This window comes from Rattus norvegicus, chromosome 1 (genome assembly GCF_036323735.1).
Source record: "Rattus norvegicus strain BN/NHsdMcwi chromosome 1, GRCr8, whole genome shotgun sequence".
Lineage (NCBI taxonomy): Eukaryota > Metazoa > Chordata > Mammalia > Rodentia > Muridae > Rattus > Rattus norvegicus.
The window spans coordinates 224,441,384-224,461,687 of NC_086019.1; the positions used below are offsets into that span (position 1 = coordinate 224,441,384).

The 20,304-nt window shown below is 42.0% G+C and overlaps 1 protein-coding gene across 5 annotated transcripts in view; it reads right to left on the bottom strand.

Moving 5' to 3' along the window:
• The window catches only part of Pcsk5 (proprotein convertase subtilisin/kexin type 5), a 430,528-nt gene that overhangs the window by 177,561 nt on the left and 232,663 nt on the right, over positions 1-20,304 (bottom strand). For all 5 annotated transcript variants that reach the window (XM_039109729.2, XM_039109692.2, XM_039109772.2 and 2 more), the window contains 3 exons: positions 9,513-9,630; positions 8,393-8,581; positions 236-372 (listed from right to left, as the gene is read on the bottom strand). In XM_039109729.2, coding sequence (XP_038965657.1) covers positions 236-372; positions 8,393-8,581; positions 9,513-9,630 — 444 coding nt within the window. The remainder of the gene's footprint in view (positions 1-235; positions 373-8,392; positions 8,582-9,512; positions 9,631-20,304) is intronic.

The following is a 20,304-nucleotide window of genomic DNA, read 5'->3' on the forward strand; positions in this document are numbered from 1 at the left end:
CAGTGAGTGGATCCTGCAGGGGTGAATGAGTTCTGCTGAGAGTAGGCTGCTATTGCTAAAGGAACTTCCAGAACAGTGATGTAAAAAAACACTCTTCTTTACGAAGTAACAGTGTCAGATTGTTGTTATAACAAAACCAACCAAAGTAGAGCAACTGTGGAAAATTCTTTTCCTTGAATGTAATTAACCGTTTTCTTTCACAACACAACTGGGTTCATTTGAACCGATTTCTCACCTGGAGTCTTGAAGTTCCTCAGTTGAGATGGAGTATCATAAACTTCAAGGACCCAGTCCCCAGCAGCCCGTTCTCCCCAGCAATGAATGGTCATGAACTCCCAGTTCTTAAATCCTTCCATGGAATGATCAAATAGCCTGAAAAAACCATAAGATTTCTTTTGGTGTGAATTAATTAAAATCTGCCTAGAGTAGAGCTAAAAGCATGATTAGTAGTCTTTGTATTTATCAGCATCCATGTTCACACACTAACTTGTTATTTTGTCTTAGACATCACCAATGGCCCAACCCATGCAAAGCATCATTATTCTACAACAAAGAAGCTGGCCTAGGGGTAGCCATGTAGCAAATTGGAAGGACTAGCTAGCTATTTAGAGTCCAGGAGTATAGGATAAGTCTCTATTCACAAGACTGATCGTAAAGAGCTGAATGAGAAACTATGGTCTCTTATACCGGGTTGGGGTCGGAACACAAAAATAGTGCCCAAACTCTGGAAAACAGCATTAGAGTTCCAATAAAGTTCAAAGAACACTATAGTAAATCTCAACCACCTCTTTTATAGACATTTATCCAACTGAACTGAAAACTTAAACCCACAGAAAGAACTCCACACGAATGCTCACAATTGTCAAAACCTGTAAAATGGCTGGCCCCAGGTTAGGTCCCTAGCACCATATGCCTTTAACTTTAGTTTCAGGGCATCTGATATCCTCATCTGGCCTCTAGAGACATCTACCTGCAGGCGGTATACGTAAATTCATACGTGCAGGAACACACACTTAAACAGAAATTTAAAAACATTCTTTAAAAATACATGTACATTTCAGTGGTCACCAATGGATGGATTTATTTATTGGTGGTCTGTGTAAGTGTGTGTGCATGTTTGTATGAGGGTGCATGTACCTGGAGGACAGAAGTTTGTGCTAGCTTCCATTTCTCTCAGTCTATTCCTTTGGAGGGTGGGTACCCTCCTGAGCCTGCACTTGAATTTTTCACAGCTATACTAGAAGTCAGAAAGCTTAGTGGTTCTTCTGTCTCTATCTATTTTGGAGCTGGGGTTATAGGCATTGCTGGGGTATTTGGCTTGATACGTGGTAGCCGAGATCTTAATTCTAGTCTTTCTGGTTTCAGAGCAAGCGCTCTGAACTTCTGACCCTTCTTTACAGTTTACCCCATAAACTGGTAGATAAACAGAGTATCACATACTCAGATGAATTTCTTGAACACTGATTGGAAGAAGCCAGGCACAAAGTCTACGTTCTGTATGCCTCAAGCCATACAAGTCCTAGAAGGTGTATGGTTAGATTTTTCTCTCCTTGCCAAGTAAATCAGTGGATATGCAGATCTTTTCGGCAGAAAATGTGTATTTCCAGAAAACCAACAAGAACTGCACCCATCTCCTTCAAGACTAATGTTAGAAACCTGATTTAGAAAAATACAACTTGTCACTGTGTTTGGAATTCCCTACAAAATGGTAGCTGTTTTCCAAAGCTGCAGTGTTCAGTGGCATGCATTTGGATCGTGAGGGTAACTAAGTGGCCAACTTAGCAATATTTCTGAGAAAGGCAACGGACAGTAAAATTGCCACTAAGCGTTCCTATGTTTGTGCAAGAAAGAAAAGGGAAATCAAGTAGTGTTCTCCAACTGTTTCACAGTCAATAATTAATTTCAGAAAGCCTGAAGGAAACAAAAATCAATAGAGTCCCTTACTAGAGGATAGCTAAGTTCTTGGAAGTATTCAAATGTGCTTCATTACTTTTTCTATTGCAGTGAATGGCTAGTGATTATTCTTAAACTTAACCTGCATGTGAAGCCCTCTTTGTCTAGAGCACCCCCAAGTTACCTATGAAGTTTGACTCTCTGAGCAGAGAGCTGGTTAGCATCTCCACAGGGTGCACATCAAATACTGTGCTTGGTTTCTTTGCTGGTATTTTCTGAGGCAGAGCTTTCCCATAGTAATTGACTCTTGGTAGAATAAGAATGACTTAATTAATGGAGATCCCACAATGCACTGAACAGTAGGCTCATTTCACATGTTTATAGTTTAAAACTAGACATCACTAAGAGCTTTTGGGGCCATTGTGTGACTGATTTACACTCTTAAGAGTGGGATGTTTGTAAGTCATTGAAAGGCAAAAACTTTCAGGCAGGTCTAGGAGTTCTCTCAGAGGCTATCCAAGGGACTATATTGAGAAGTTAGAAGGACCCCTTCCCTAACTTGAACTCTAATCTGGTGAGTTTATTATGCAATTGGAGGGCATCATGGCACTAAGCTACTTCAGAATACTCCTCTAAGAATGAACATGAACGCTGTTCCCCAACACTTTAGACAGGACATTTGGTTCACAGCCTTAAATCAAAACTTGCAAAGAAGATTGGAGGCCACTATCTTGTTTCCAAAATCTGAGTCAACTTTTAATTGCTCAGGGGTCAGTTACTGGCTGGCTGGATTGGCAGGCCCTGTGTTTCTTCTCTGTGGTCCTTTCTTGTCCACCTCTGGACCCAATCCTTTGCTGTCAATCATTTTTAGATCCTATTTGGAACAAAGAATTAAGGCCAAGTAGAGATACATGTAATATCAAATTCAAATAACTGTTTCAAAGTTGAGATATGTATTTGCTCTATCTATGTATACATGGTTTGGGTTCCTGGTCTCTTCACTTTTCAGAGTTGAGATGTTCATTAATGTCATATGAATCTAAAAGTTGAGGAATGAAAATGCAGCGAGACATGAGTTGACAATCTGTTGAGAGTTGATGGGGACAGAGACAGACAAGGACTGCTGTGTCAGCTAACTGGGGATGTACATTTCGAGTCTGACCTGGGCCTTCATGAGCAGCAGTAGTTAAAATGGGGACGTGTAAATTCCATGTTCTTCTTTTGATTCAATATTTTGATAATTTTTGTCTTTTAACACTGTAGCTGCAACTGCAATTTCTTTTTGTTTTAAGCAGGAAAAGTTAATGCAGCTTATACATTAGTTTGGTACTGCATGGAATAAATTTGTCTATAAAATAAATCAGACTCCAACCCAAGTGTCTGTATTAAAGGGATACTAAGTCAGGGGCTTTCCTTTCACCAGCTAAGAAAGAAGTCTAATGTTCACTTTGCATACCTGTGCTGCGCTAGCAGCAGACACAGACGACACACAGACATTCGGTAACATGTTAATAAAGCAGAGCCAATATACTAAAAGCCAGAGTAGATTATCACTAGGTCCAGATCCACTCCTGCCACAGGCAAGTCAGTTCTGTCACAACTGACTTCCTAATTGTGGGCTCTATGAAATGAGAGGTACAACTGGCACAAATTGCACCCACTTATTAAGATGGTGCCCTAGCCCTGTGCTCGGGAGTGGTTTTCAAGCTAATTGCTTTGGATGAAGTCTGCTAGAAGAGCCTGCCATTATGTGTAACACATCAGGAAATAACTCATATAATTAGCATAAGCCCCCCCCTTTCACTTAAGAGCCTAGTCAATATATCATGGCTACAACATGCTTCCAAGAAGGTGTGGCAACTAAATAATAAGGCACTTTATAAGTACTGGCAACCATGTGTTATAATTATTTCTAAGGCTGTAAATGGTTTTAATTTCAGAACCACTGTCTACTATTCAAACAGTATTTATCACTCTGGTCTGACATTAGCCTATGCTCTTGGGAGGCCTTTCTCAGGGTGGAACTTATTGATGAATCCAAGCCCTCACTGAGCTTAGCTCTAATACACTGTTTATGATATTGGGTATTTAAACACACTCTCTGGTTCCTTCTTTTTCTTACTTCAAGTGCTTAAATGTTTTGGGGGCTGGAGATCGGACTTGGTGGTTAAGAGGTCTTAACCTCTGCTCCCCCAGAGGACCTGAGATAGGTGCCAGCCCCCACCCTGGGCTGCTTGCAGTCACCTTCTGGTTCCCATGGACACTTCTACTCATGTGCAAATGTACACGTACACATACACATACACAATAATTAGAAACATTCTTTTAAAAAGAAATGTTTTGGTATTGGTGCTAGACAGGTTTAGACTATCTAAAAGAAATTTTTGTCCCTTAAATGTAAAGTTTCAACAAGCATATTATGGAGTCTTTCATTAACTGCCAAGTGCATTCAGTTTTGTAATTCTCTTGCAAAAGGACTGCCTTCATTATGAAGTATATGGCTTTTATGCAGCGTTCTGTTTTGCATTATAAACATCTTGGTAAGTTACTTGCACAGCATCCGAGACAATACCACATTTAAGATATTTTGTAACACAAAACCAAGAAAATCTGGGTGATCTTTTAAATTGAGGTTGAGGTGTGGTCTCTGGGTAGGCAGCTCTAATCTCAGCTAGCTTACTAGAAATGGGGCTTCTCAGACCTCACCCCAGAACCATGGAATTAGAACTGGTGAGCAGGGCTCAAGCATCTGTGTTTGATAAAGCCCCTGGCTGAATGTTTTGGGAGGCACTGTGTAAGCAGGGTACCACTTGCTAAATGCTTACATGCCAGGCCCTGAGGTAAGGGCTTACTGTATATTAGCTTATTCAACACTTGCATCAAGCTTGTGTGAGGGAGGCAGTTGGTATGCACCTATTTCGTGAAGACACTTACTTCTCTAGAATCAAACATACACACATCAGCAAAGTCAAGAGAGAGTCAGTTCTGTGTAAACCCAAAGGCTTATTCTTAGTGACAGCAGCAGGATCATCGCAAATGTAGTGTTTTTACTGCAAGCCACAGCTGCATTAATACTCCATGATGTCTACCAGTGTCAATAGTTTCCCATTGAACACTTAGGGAAGGCAGTGAAAAATGTGACTGAGGCATAATTACTACATTTTACACAATCACTGGGTTTTGCAGACTACTGAGTGTAACTTCTCTCTACTTGGGACTAATCAGAAGCAGAAATACGTTCCCATAATCAAATTTAGGAAGGGAGGCGAAGTTTCATCTTTCATTCTGAGGCCAAACACTGGAACAGAGAGCCACGACAATTAAGCTAAGTCTAAAAGGAAGTGAGATGGAGGGGGCGGGTGCGGAGTTGGAGGAGAGCTGATCATAATTCTAACAAGTATAACCGATGGAAGAGTTTGGTGAGACAGGGTTTTGTTTGGAAACTTCTCACACAGTGTTTGAAAGTTCTCTCATCTAAGAGTTTTCAAAGGACTCCAGACCCAGCAACTTCTCCCTCTGACCTCCAGATTCTCCCTGGAGTAAGGCACATGCTCTGAAATCAGTTCAGCTTTTGGATAGTCAGGGAATATTGGCCAAGAGGTGGGCTGAGGAAGAAGAAATAGGACAAGAAACAGCTATTTGTTCACCCCAGGACAATTCTGTTGACCCGTAGCTCCAACCCACTAAATCACGGAGGTGGCTTGCCAGGGAAGCCAGCTTTCAGGCTAATGGGGCACAAAGCTCAAACTGGCCTAGAGTTCTGAATGCTGCTGAGTGCCCTGCAGCACTTAGCACCTGCAGCCTGCTTGGGTAAACCACTATCCCCTCAACAGCTGTTCTCCACAGGAGCTGCCCAGCAGTAGGGACAGGGACCCACTGAGGGGATCCAGACGGCCCACAGAGATGTAACCGCCATGTACAGCACTCTGTAGAAACCAGACTGTCCAGGAACTGCAGTGGTCAATGGATAAACAATTGTAAAGAAATCCCTCTGAGAAATGTCAAGGAAAATGAGAGCCTGGGGGAGGTGGCACGTGGCAACAACCTGAATCTAAGTGGGGCTAGGACTTTTGCTTCTGTGGTTGGCGTTGAATAAGACCTAGGTGGACAGACTGCTTCAAAGCCTTGGGGTAGCTGAGCGTGGTGGCTCATGCCTTTAATTGCAGCACTCTGGAGGCAGAGCCTGGTAGATTTGTGAGTTTGAGGTCAGCCTGGTCTACACAGCCACTTCTAGGTCAGCTAGGGCTACACAGTGAGGCCCTGTCTGAAAAACCAAAGCAAACCAAACCATACTGAAAGGTCCATGTGGAGTTTCCTAAGGTGGCATCCAGGCTAGTAAGCATGCAGACAGGGTGAGGACAGACAACACCTCTGCCACCATAGGTGAATGTATGAACGCTAACAGCGGTGTTAGAGAAATTGCTTTAAAAGTTTAATTCCTTCTTTTTCACTGTGACTTTGTTAAAATGCTTTTCTTTGGAAATTTCTATGCTCTTTCTTCTTTCTCTCTTTCTTTTTCTTTCTTCTTTCTTTCTTTCTTTCTTTCTTTCTTTCTTTCTTTCTTTCTTTCTTTCTTCCTTTCTTTCTGAGACAGGTTTGTGCTATGTAGCTCAAGTTGGCTTTGAACTCACAATCCTCTGGTCTCAGCCTTGCTAGAGCTGGCGTTACAGGCAGGTACCACCATACTCAGCTTAGAATCTTCGCTCTTCAAAACCCAGGCTGAATGTCGGGAACAGCAAGTGTTCACTGCTTTAAGGAATAATCTCGGGCCCACAGACTCCTTCTAAATCCTGCCATATTCATCTCTTCCTCAAGGCAAAGAACTGTCTTGGAGACCAACATGAAAGACACCAGAGCACAGCAGGGCTTTTCTTCATGCCTCTCCACCCCTTTTTGTGTCTTGTGTCCTGTCCTGTCCCCACCTCTCAGCTCTTTGATTCCTAAGCCAGGAATGACGGTTGACTTATGGCCACGTTGGCAGTCACAAGGTCTCCCTGCCACTGAGTCAGAAACTAAGAGATATTGAAGACTGGTTTCCTGCAATAAAATGGGGCAGTTGGGCTGTGTCAGAGGAAAAGAATGCCAGGAGAAGCCACCTTTCTTTAGTGCCCTAGGTAGGAGGGATACTTCCTGTGTCAAGTACAGGAATGGCAGGCGAGCTGTGTGTGTGGCCTTGGGACCAGGTCCAGCCATGCAGTTACTTCACATTTAAAGGGCCAGCTCCTCAGAAAAATGTTACAGACGAGCTGTAGCCTATTGCACCTCATCACAAATTTGGCATTTCTCTGTGCCTCCAACTCTCTCCAGTCTCGCTACTGCTTTCTGATGGTACCCATCTTCAGACTCAGAAGGAGTTGTGGCGAGCAATCCCTTAAGATGCCTCAGGTTAAGACACTGCTGCAAACCTGAGTGGGGGAGGCTGAGGTAAACCTAAGTGCAGGTCAAGAATACAAGCTCTGGAATAGTCTTACACTCAGCACTTTGCTAACAGCAAAGCAGATGTGGGCTGTGGAGGAACATGTGTGTGCCCTGAAGCCAGTGACCCTGTGGGCCACCAGATGCCTGTGATGGCATCCGTAGCCTATCAGCTGGTGGGTTTCTTTGCTGAAGTCCTTCAGTGGGGTGTCAATAATAGATGGTAAAGTGCAGTTAAAACCCAACAGAAGGGATTGAGTTTTCCTAGCAAGCAGCAGTAGCAGAAGGCAGCTTTTTGCAAGGGACGGGTGAACTTAGGACACAGAGGCATGTATAAGTGAAACCTGACTTGAGTTTCATAGCATTTCACCAGGATACTCTTTCAAGTTAAACTCAGATGAATAATGACAAAGAAAAGAGAGAAAGGAAAAAAATAAAGCAAGCAAGAAAGGCTGCCCCTGGCTTTGGAACCGCTATTGAGCCATCTATTAATCATGCATTGTTTGTAGGGAAGAAGCAGGTTCGACAATTAGCTTGTGGGCAGCAGCTGAGGCCCTTTTGTATGGCAGGGAGAGGGTAAGGAGGGAGTGCCTCAGGGTTTCACAAAGTGGAATCCTCACATCCCTTCCACCTGCACACATGTTCTGGCAAAACTTCAATTCATTGTTAAAGTATTAAGCCTCTTTGCACACCCTCTCCCCAACCCCTGTTTAGGAGAAGAACATAGGAAGTGGAAGCATAGAAATGAAATGAACGTGAAGATCTCAGAGGCTGTGTTCTCACTCCTTTTCATCTACAGTGTTCCCACTGTCTCTTTCCTGGAGTGCTCTGCAATTCCTCTTTATAATAAAGAACAACTGGTCTTCAACCTTTCTGCAGAGCCCTTTTAGTACTCGACTATACAATGCCACCCTCCCATGCCTACGGATGCTCGGCAACTTCTCACCCTACTTAGATACTGAGAAAGTACAGCACCCAAGGGCCACTCAGTGGGTTCCCAGGATAGGAATAAAGAGCCGCTATTTCTATCTACCTTGAAGAATAGCAAGTATAGCCCCCTGGTAGGGAGAGGTCCTCATTGTACCTGTTGGCCAAAAGCTGGGATCTTGTTCCTGAGGGTGAGGTCAGATAGATGGCCAGGTCTCCCCTCCGTGGATGTGTGATGGTAATACGCACGACTACATGCTCCAGGTAATTGACATGATGGTTGGGATTATCCGAGCAGCCTGAGGCTTTGTAGATGGAGCGCACTGCACTGTTTGGGCGAATGGTCCTGGCAGGAGAGAGAGAGAGAGTGTGTGGGTTTGAACAAAAGACATGAGAGAAATCAATGGGCCTTGGGATTTGAAGTGAGAGTACAAGACACAGGCAGCAGCTGGCTGCTGGATATTAGGAGACAACAGTGCCAAACACTCAAGTAACTGGGCCATTTAAAGGGAAAGATGCAAGTGAGAAGAGATGGGAAACCAAGGGGTTTTTATCTGTAATAAATGCTAGGTAAATAAATACTGATTAGTTTCCCCACCCCTTTACTTTTGCTTTCTCACTCTGCACCATGAAAGAGATAAATGGGGAAAATTTTTAAAACAAAACGAAACCACAACTTTATCCTATTTTCATTTTGCTTACTAACACATTTCCTCCAGGATTATAAGGCTTCACGTTCATCACAAACCATAAGTAAATATTCCCAGGCAGAGCGGTTTCTCAGAAGAAAGCCAGGAACTCTAGAAAGGCCCCTGAGATGAATCCTGTTCTTTGGATCAAGCACCTAGGAACAACTTCACACACTGCCAGGCAAACACTGAAAATATAGCGTCTGAGTGTGTGCCGCTAACACTGGAGAACAGGCCCCATGACTCTCAGGCATTTGCAAGCACACCTGCTATCTGTTTTACCATTGTCTTTGGAGACATACAGAGTATGTGGTTAAGTTTGAGGAACATAAAGATCTGGAGAATTCTTGCTTCAACAAGCAAGGAGGATATTGACAAGCAGGAAATGTAGAACAGCCTACAAGTACAGGGTTTCCCTCGGAAGGGACGCTTCCCTTTGAAAGATCTTTGAGTATAACATTCTATCTCAAGTTTATAACTACACTAGGAAGAAGCAGCGGATAGATGCATCCGGCTTCCATGTTTTACAGCAGCTGCATTGGCCTTGTTTTGGGGCTTGTCACGCTGCGACTAGGCAGCAAGCATTACTTGATTTGTCGGTCCGTGCTCTCCACACACACGTGCTGCTGAGGAACAGTTGTCCACTTCTCTGCCTCCATCACCATGGCTTCAGCATCCATCAGTCCAAATCCATAGAGATGGCTCACTGTGGAAGGCAAGAGGTAGGTCAGTTTTACTATGATTAGATCTACCTTTGCTACCCACACCGACTCACAACTCACTATACCATTCAACAGAGACCCCAGCCATAACCTAGGGGATCCTGACCATATGTCCAGCAAGTCTTGAGAAGCAAAACAATCATAGGGAGATAAGATCACTGTGCACCATTCATTGATTCTGCAACATTACTAGCAATATGACAATCATTTATGAATTGTTCCCACATGTTAGACCCTAGTCTACATTTTATATTTGTCCTTCCAATTAGGGTGATTACTGTCATCTCTCGTGGATGAAGATACCAAGGCACAGAGAGATGCTTCTCCAAGCTGATCGGTGACTCAGTGGTGAAGCTGGATTCCAACCCCGGACTATTTGGATCCAAGATCCATTTGTATTAAACCATTCGCTTTAAAAATAAGACATCGTTGATTTTATGAGATAAAATTACTAATAGCTTTAAAGAAAATTGATAATACATATAATTTCTCAGTGTAGGTAGAATTCGCAGGTAAGAAGTATCAATTTTCTGACAGATCTAGTAACTAGGTTAAATACCCCCAAAGGCATAAATTATTACCTTTCTTGTAGCAAATAAAATTTCAGTAAATTATATGCATAAATATTTGGAGGTCTTTTTAGACTTTTATATCAGCTTCTTGTCTTAAATTCCATTAGTTTTCAGTTAGAATATGATGTGATCTAAGATGACTAGAGATGAATTTGATGTAACTGTCTCCAAAATGCCAGTTAAACATAATTATTTTACTGATGGTCTACACACTCAGTTCCTTCTAAAAATACTTTAAAATCCCTGTGGAATATGTAAAATCTCAATTTTGATTTAAACGACAGTCATGTATTTATCATCAACACAGAGTTAAACTTCTGATTTTTCCTAAAAATTTTTTATTATTACATTAACTATTTTATGAAAAATTTCCCATACTTGCCCATGTCTATGTGTTGCTTAAATTCATAATTCTTTTTGGATACCGTGCTGTGCAAATTTGAAAGGGACCTCCTCAATGAACCTTTGGTCCACAGAAGCCCCTCTGTTCCAGTGTCTGGTGAAAACCTTACTGACTTTACCTATATAAAGCCCCATCTAACTTTCCTTATTCATCTTTGGCACAAAACAGACTATCTACTCTCTGCACTCCCAAACACCTAGCTGATTTGTCTACTTCCTGAAGTGCTCTGTGATCAATAAAAAGTCAAGAGTTTCACTGAAATCCAACCAATGTTGTCTAGCAGTCTTCTTCTTTGTAGTCCTATAACTTGTGAACCCACCTGCCTTTCTGCTCACCCCTCTGTCCACTCATTATCCCCCCATCCCCCTGCCCATCCTCCATCCTTTGGGGTCTCTGTGTGACAGGCACAGTACAATGCAGAGTGTTTTAAAGCTATATCACTGCTAACTGCTAACTCATGCAGCTTCAGTATAAAATCCTTAATGGAGGGAGTGGCCTAATGCTCTCTTATATCCAAACTCAGAAATACGTTGATTCATTCTGTTTGATTATCATATAATATTTAGCAAACAAGATGAATGAAAACAAGAAATAAAGCGGAATGGACAGGACTGTTCCTAGGTATGGTGGAGGAGAAGGTTTACTGTAGACAAAAAGGAGATCATAACTAGAGGCAGGGACAGCTAGGAGAATCCAGAGTGGACATGGCCTGGAGCCATATGAGGCAAGGCTGGCAGGGGAGAGGGGAGAGCATTTGCCAACTAAGAGGGGTAGCCTGGGCTAAGAGATTGGCCCAGAGAACAGACAAAAAGACCAGGTAACCAAAGCGGCTGGATTTGATAGGAAGAGCAGCCCGGCCCCAATCCCTGGGCTGGAGAGGGAGTTGGGGCATGCCAGCCTGAAGGGCCCTGTAAGAGGTAGAGACTGGGGGTTGGGGATTTAGCTCAGTGGTAGAGCGCTTGCCTAGGAAGCGCAAGGCCCTGGGTTCAGTCCCCAGCTCCAGACTGAGGGATGCTGGGAGAACCTGGCAGGGGGGCCAGATCCACTTTGATATGGTAAATAGGCACTTTGGCCATTTGTACTGGATTTGACACCTAACACAAATTAAAATACTTTATCCACAATTTTCTTGTTTGGGGATATCATGATGTAACCTGCCACTGCTCACTGAGTAGTATTATACAACTTCCCAGGTGAAAAAACTTACACGTTGTTTCCTAATCAGGTCCTAGGCCAGACCAGCCATAGTAAATAATTTAAAAATAAACCTACTTTGTCATGGCAAGAAAACATGTAGGAATGTTAAATATATACAGCTTCATAACTTTTCTTATTTATAAATTTTTCTTAAAGTCTTTTTCTTCATTAAAAAGCAAATATACCAAGGAAAGAATACAAACAAATGAAGTCATTAGTAACCTCAACCAAATGGGTAATTCCTATGAATAATAGTTTGTTTCAGTTTGATAATGTAATATAAAGTTATTAAAAAGAGAAAGAGAAACATCAAATATGAGAGATAGCAAATGGGAATGCACATGAAGACCGAGGGCAGGGAGGATGGGGGATGGGTGTAAAACAGCTAACAGAGTTTCAGTCTAGCTCCTAGTCCATAATCAGAAGCTACAGTTTATACTAACCCATGCTATGTTTTCCACGGGGGCGGGGGGTGGTCTGGCTTTCTGAGAATAGAGATGATAAGGAGATAGAAAAATCTAAATTATCTTGGTTTGGTTTATACTATATGCATGTACTAAAACACTGCACTCTTCTATAAACATGGACAGTTAATATTCCATGCTCAACAACAAGATTTTTTTGAAAAGGTCAAGCTTCAGTGAGAGAAGATGTCCCTCTAGAGACTTGAGGACCCGGGGTGGGGGGGTCTTGAGGGAGGAGGGGGGAGGGGGAGTAGGAACATCCTCTTGGAGACTTGGGTAGAAAGAAGGGATGAGGAACTGTGGGAGTTGAACTAGGAGGGTGTTAATGACTGCACTGTAAAAATAAAAGCAATAAAAACCAAAACAAAACCATAAAACTAAATAAAGGAAAACAACAACAACAACGACAACAACACAATAAATGTAACAAATGGGCGGAAAAAAAGGCCAAGCTTATGGAAATAAAGTGATGGAAATCTTTTGTGAATTCTCTCCCCTTATTTAGTCATTGCCCACATGCTCAATAGCCCTTTATTACACATAATCTAAAGTATTTTCTTTCCCTGTGGAAGCTGAATTTTTATTAACAGTGTTCTGCTAAGTTTTCTATCCCTGTCAAGTATCCCCTATATTTCTGATTTTAAACTAACACAACTTACAATTTTAATCCAGTTCAATAATAAGATTGAAGATTTGATTGGCATGTGGAGGAGGGTCTGAAGGGGAGGATGCTGGGGAGAGCAATGGCGATGGAAGGTCACTTCAACCTCTTGGGCAGTTCTATCCAGGAGCACCTGAGTCTAGTTCAGCTACATTTACCATGCTCCTCTGTATGACCCCGCCCCAAACCTGTCCAGCTAACCCCCACTAGACAAGGGTCCTCAAATATCACCTACACTTCATGCATGGTAGGCAACCTCTTGGGTTAAGTAGACAAGCACTTTGAGTCATTATGAAGGCTATACGTTGTTTCCCCTTCAATTCCATTCCTATCCTCTCGGGACATGTTCTGATCATGAAGCACTGAAAACAGATGTAAAGAAGGAAGCAGAGGAGCTCAACAGAAAAACAAACAAACAAACAAACAAAAAACAAACAAACAAAACATTAGACCAGGGTCAATCAGTGTGGAAACTGGAACAGACCAATGGAAGTTGTTAAGTCAATAATGGAGATTTTTAGTATCTTGAAATACTCAGAATTGTCTAAGAAAGTGATACCCAACTGAAGGAAAATATGATTTTAATTTTTATATCTGTTAATTTTTCCTGTTGGCAGTACATCACCTCTATGCAGATTGATAACCTATTCTTTGTTTTGTTGATAAATATCGATGAGGAAATAATTAGACAGTGAACATATTGAACAGATAAGCTATTTAAAAATGTGGTATCAGGAGGAGAAATGACACCGAGAAGCTGGGACACAACAATGATTTTTAAAATATAATGTAAAAGTTTCACACTCAAAATCACCTCAAATTCAGAAATGCTGATTTTTTTTTGTTAAAATATGTGAGTTACATCTTTACTTGTCTGTCCTTCCCCATTAATGAGCAATGAAGCACAGAGTGCAATTTCTCCAGCAGCTACAGAGGGGTCCAGCTTACATAAATACTTATGGGATGAAGGAATAGAACAGATATAAAGTTATGAACTCAACAGTCCGGTTATGCATATTAGAAAACTGTAATGGGGATAAAGAATTTTGTTTCTTCCCCTCTAACATTTGTGAAGTCATCAATAACCTTCGACATTTCCTTAAGAGTCAAGGCACACAGTTTACACATTCACCCTGGTGGTGAAGGTACTGTGCAAACATCTGGCTGTGGCAGGGCCACTCTATTGCTAATGGATACATATTAGTTATGCACCTTATGCCAAATTCTGCACAAAACTTAAGCCTGAAAATAATTTCACAAGATCAAGTAGAACTCATTCTGTGTAAGAAACAGAACTTTTGTAAGCAGGGTATTATTACTAATACGGTTAGGAATCCCAACCAGAAATTTCCGTGACTGTGAGTAGAGGGAGCAAATATCCACTTCCAACACAATAGTTAATATTCAAAAGTCAATTATTACAAGGATATTGAGCAAACAAAGCATTTGTATAAAAGTCTTTAATGATCTTGAAGCAAAACTGCTTGAGTGTATTTCAGGAAAAAAAATTCTTTTTTTTTTTAAAGTAATGTGAGGGAGGGCCAGCTCCACTCCAGTATATTGAGAAGGTGGGGTTGAATATTGCACATCACTTGAAAGTGTCTCTTTGGACTGTGTGCCCATTTATGCCTTTGTATGTGTAAGTTAGAGATGGAGAATATATAAAAAGGCCTCTCACAGGCAGCTCAGCTTGCAAAAAGTGGCATTGTCTAGTTCTGGAAGCATAATGAGTTTTAATTCAGAGTTATCTAAAAGCTTACTGAGTTGAAACATCCAGACAGACAAGAGGAGGCAGGAAGAGTGATAATACTCTGTGGCAGGTGTATTTCCATTTTCTGATGAGAGCAGAAACACTGAGAGAAGTTAATCACTGAGCACACAAGTAAGTAACCATGTGATTTGAAAGCAGATACTGTTCATTTAAGCAATGGCTTTAGCTAGTGGTCTACAAACCCAGGTTTTAAAGAAAGCTAGGAAGTTTATCAGGGAGGAAAAAGAAATGAAGTTTCTGCACACAAGAGGCACAGCTTTTTAAATTTTTTTTAAGAAAAAAAATTGTTAAGTTTTTGAGCTTCTTGAAGTGATTGAGGGCCTTTCTGCTACCAGCTGTCAGATGTGCAAAATGCTTTGTGCTTTGCCAAAAACACAGCAAGCATCCAGCACACAGGCGTTCCGTAAGGAGCTTGGAAGAGATGTAATAATTTGCCTGTGACTGAAGGACCATGCAAATAGAGTGAGTAGCATCTCTCCACGAGAACCTTTGAAGTCTACCAGGAAGAATCTAACAGTAAGGTCCAGCTGTCATCTTCCAGTGAAGCCTGATAGAACTCTCTCCAGAGAGAGGTCCAAAGGGATTAAGTGTCCAGGTTGGCTCAGGATTCTCTCTCTCTGTCTCTCTCACTCGTTCTGTCTCTCTCCCTCTCTCTCTTCTTCCCTCCCTCCCTTCCTCCCTCCTTCTCTTCCTCCTTCTCTTCCTCCTCCTCCTCCTCCTCCTCCTCCTCCTCCTCCTCCTCCTCTTCCTACTTCATTTTGAGATAGGGTTTCTCTGTGTGGCCCTGGCTGTCCATGAACTTGCTCTGTAGACCAGGGTGGCCTTGAACTCAGAGATCTTGCGTCTCTGCCTCTGCTTCCCAAGTGTTTTGATTCAAGACATGAAATGCCATGCCGGCTTCTAGCTTGACTTGAAAATCAGAAGTCCAGGGTCCTGGGAAATACATCATCCCAGGCAGTCCAAGAGCTGCTGTGGAGGAGGTACAGAGCCTCTGTCTCTAATCGTCCATCACTTAGCAGCCTGAACCAAGGCTGTGCTTGCTTTGCTGTGCATGATCACTAAGGTATGGAACACGCTGACAAACGGGTTCAAGCATTGGACTATTTGGAAGTTGACTTCACTGTACTTCATCAACACAAAATGAATGTACTTAACCTAAAAATCCCAAATTCGACGTTCAGTTCCAAAATCTGAACTTTTGTAGAAGTGACGTGGGGTCAATGGGAAATTCCAAATCTGGCCTTATGCAACAAGTTGGAGTCAAAATGCAGGGATACTATGGTGTTACATATGATTACATTTAAGTCATGCATAAGATTTCCAGAAAGCATAAAGAAATTTCTTGTTTACACCTGGGCCTGCTCCTCAGGATACTGCATTATGTCTATGTAAGTATCTCCAAGTCAAAACCCTTCCAGGCCCCAGGATAAGGCATGCTGAGCCTGCATGAGCCTAATTAGTTACCACACCGCTTAGACAGGATATGGAAATCTACTGTCTATTTAACATCATCCAGAACAGAAAATTATTTGTGTTCTCAGCCAACTGTGAGGTGAGGTGACAATGCTAATATATAATGAAAAACAATTAAATGCATCAAAGTGTATAATTACTGCAAATATAAAAGTATTTCCAAAGAGTAAGAAATCATTCAAAAAGACAAAGGCTGTAAAGGAAACTGCCACAGTAATGTAGTAAACTCTTCCAATACAGCATCAACATATATACATATGCATATACACATACAGGACATATACCCCAATCACATATAGTCATGAGGTAAGCTAAGTAGAAGGCATCGACTTATGCTCTGATGGATGCGGAGGCTTCAGTTAGATGCAGACTCCAGGACTGAAGCTTCTGGTTCATAATCGAGGAGGTAGACAAGATGTCCTTCAGCTCAGTGATGAAGCCATGCTCTTCTACAAGAACCACCAGATTCGGTAGCTTGTGAAAGAGTGGACATCAGGGGATGAGGGGAGTGGAAATACTATAGGGAACAGTGGATAGGATCCCACCCTGGGAGAAATGAATGCTGCCCATGGCTGCTGGATGTCGTCTACCATCAATCAATTGACCTGTAAGGAAGACTAGAATAAAGTCATTTACCTCAATCCCTGACTTGAGGGTGGCCATTTGCGCTCTCTCTCTCTCTCTCTCTCTCTCTCTCTCTCTCTCTCTCTCTCTCTCTCTCTCTCTGTTTCTCTCTCTGTTTCTCTCTGTTTCTCTCTCTGTCTCTGTCTCTCTCTCTCTGTCTGTCTCTGTCTCTGTCTCTCTCTGTCTCTGTCTCTCTCTCTCTCTCTCTCTCTCTCTGGGTGTGTGTATGTGTGTGTGTATGTAGAAATCTGAACTAAAGATCAAAGAGCTGCCTGCAGCTGTTGAAGTCCTAGCACTTTTGGGTTATTTGATCCTCAATGTTCTAAACTTCATTCTCTGAAGAGATGCCCCAACTGGGGAGCACTTCTTGCACCAATGTAATCAAATAGTGCCAAATGGAGAGCATGGAGAGAAAGGCAGGAAGTAGGGTCTGGAGCACTGTCTTAGGTACCATGCCCCATGTGCATAATGTCAACACCTAATTACTGCTCTTTTCAAGCAAAAATGAGCAGTGGAATATGAAAATATCATATGTAAACTTTAAGGGTAAGAAGATGGTAAGGGATGCTCTTCATGGTCCTGATGTTGGAGGGTCAGAGCTGACCCTGGACAGGTGTTCTCAGCATCACTGAGAACTAACCCTAACCCTAACCCTAACCCTAACCCTAACCCTAACCCTAACCCTAACCCTAACCCTAACCCTAACCCTAACCCTAACCCTTTTTTTGTCTCCTCCCCTTCTCTGACACCCTCTCAAAGTCTGTATCATAGACTCCATGTGAAAGTGGCAGGAGCTTCTTAGGGAAGAGGAATTACAGTTCCAAAAACTTCTGTCCCATGGTGCAAAGTGCTGTCTCCAGGGGGCAGGGGCATGCAACAGAGCAGCTGGAACCTGCATTTTGGTACATGGCTTGTTTTTGTTTTTTCCTTGTTCTTTATGGAATCCTGGGCTCTAGTAACAACTCTAAACATGCCAGCCTGCACAAGTGCTACTGACAGCTTGCACAGGGAAGGTTTCCAGATACTTGGCTGTCTGCTGGGGGCTACACTTCAAAGCTCCCCTTGGGATGGGCTTGCTTAGCAGCTGCAAGTAGTCAGATGGTCGCATCATTACAAAGCTGCGTAGTCAGAGTTTAGAAAACATTCTGGCCTCTCTTCTACACATTATGCATATGTGTGCACACACACATACACAGTTTATTACAGATGCATATATAGAAATATATATTTACTGATTGTTTAGCTTGTGGAGTTCACTATATCTAAAGCATCAAAGGTCAAATTATTATTATTATTGTTACTATCCTCCTCCTCCTCCTCCTCCTCATCATCATCATCATCATCATATTATTATTATTATTATTATTATTATTATTATCTGTCCAGTTCTCATTTATTTGCTCCCAACATGTTTGTGATAATTAAATAATTTCTCTAAGGTACTCAAATATTTCTTAAGCAGAGGTGGGGAAACTATTTCGTCAGTTTGGGGAGATCCAGTGTAGCCTAGGGCATATCTGGATGATAGTTTTGCTCGTTTGTAGGAAAATACAATCATCTCAAGATGAGATGATTAAAAAGGGCCCATGATGCAGGGCTAAAGGATAGTTGTACTGAGCACATGTCTGGTCTCCAGATTATGTCTTCCTGGAGTGAGAGTTGAGCCAATGACACAGTGATATTTCACTCAGTAGAGAAAGTGCTGAGATCCGGTCATCAAACATCCCATCCATTCCCAGATCCTTTGGCTCACCTAGCTCCAAGCCTCACTCACTGGAAGAACTCAAGCCCTACAGCTGGGCTCCTCATCCTCAGTGTAGGAAAGCTAGATCACCTCCTGGGCTGCACTTCTCAGCCCATTCCTTTCCTTCTCGAGGTCCTTAAGAACACTCCTCGTAATGGAGTGGGAAACAAACAAAAAAAAATCCAGTTTGGCAAAAGAAAAAGAGCAGTGGTGTAGAAGGAGAGGAGTGTGGGGGCCAGGGAGGAGGCCAGGAAGAGGAGGGAGAGAAAGAGTCTGAGGTGGACTCTTCCCTTCAGAACTCTCAAAGAACTATTTTTAGGGAGTCTCAGGAATGTCTGAGGTTAAAGGAGGTAGAGAAGATTCGGTGACAAAAGCTGTCTTTGCATCACAGGAAGCACAGAGATCAGTGGACTGGCCAGGTCAGTAGTGTGAGGACACAGGAGACTATGGTCAGCAAGATATCTACAGAGCCTGTTCACAGAGCAGGGAGTGGACATGGCCCATAGGGAATCAGAGCGATGAGGCAGTTTGCTCAGACTATTGTGGCATTCTACTTGTGTAAGGACAGAGTATGGCTGAAACGTAACCATAGCATGCTTCTCCTTCAAGAGGTGATATCTGAAACAGAGGGTCAGGGTCCAACTGGCAGAGACTGCGAGAAACTGAGCTGGCAGCCAACTGATAAGGATAAAAATGTTTAGAGTAAGTTCCTTATCAGACTGTAGGACAACATACAATTTTCAAAGGGGAATCTACACACACACACACACACACACACACACACACACACACACACACGAGAGAGAGAGAGAGAGAGAGAGAGAGAGAGAGATTTGCTAGTGCTCTAGCATTCTAGCAATGGTGGTGGTAAGGAGGAACACTCTTTGTGGTTAGCCTGGTTAAACTGGCTTTGCCTGCACAGGATATAAGCATGATCCTCCAGTGCCTTTTCCCTCAGGCAAAGCACAAGTCTGTAAAGTTACCAGCACAGAATAATGTCATTATCTTTTAGTGTGTACCTTGAATACTGTTTATTTTCCCCTAAAAGCATCAATAAAATTTTATGAATTAGAATATGAGTATATTATTTCTCCTACTTCAAGTATAAATGATTAATTCTTTAGATGCACATTACTTAACATGGTAATTCTATAAATTATTAGGATAGAATCAGAGATTTCCTGAATTGAGGTAAAACAAACAAAACCAAAGCAAACCAATACCCCCTTAATATAAAGCCAACTGCGTCATTGCAATGTACCAAACTAATGTAGGAATTGCATCAAGTTGCCTTGAAAGTCAAAGAATTTTATGCATTGAATATGCTTCTTAAAAATAATATACACTGGGATAAAGAGGTGGTTCAGCAGTTAAGAGCTCTGGTTCCTCTTGCAGAGAACATAGGTTCGATCTCCACTACATGGTGGCTTCCAACTGTAACTCCAGTCCCAGAGAATTTGATGTCTTTTCTGTCCTTTGAGGGCATGCACACGGAGAACAGACATACATTCTGGAAAAACACCCATATGCATAAAATAAAAAGTAAGAAAAATTTACACACAGATGAAATTCTAAACAAGAGGGGAATATTGTTTTACATATTTATTTTATTGTGTGCCAGCTAATAAAATTTTAATAGTCATATTAACAGGTTATGGTCTTTATATTTTGCAGAAGAACCTAATTTTCATGAATACTAAAAGAACATGTATGAAGGCCTAGACCCCACAGATATCAGAACTGCTTCTA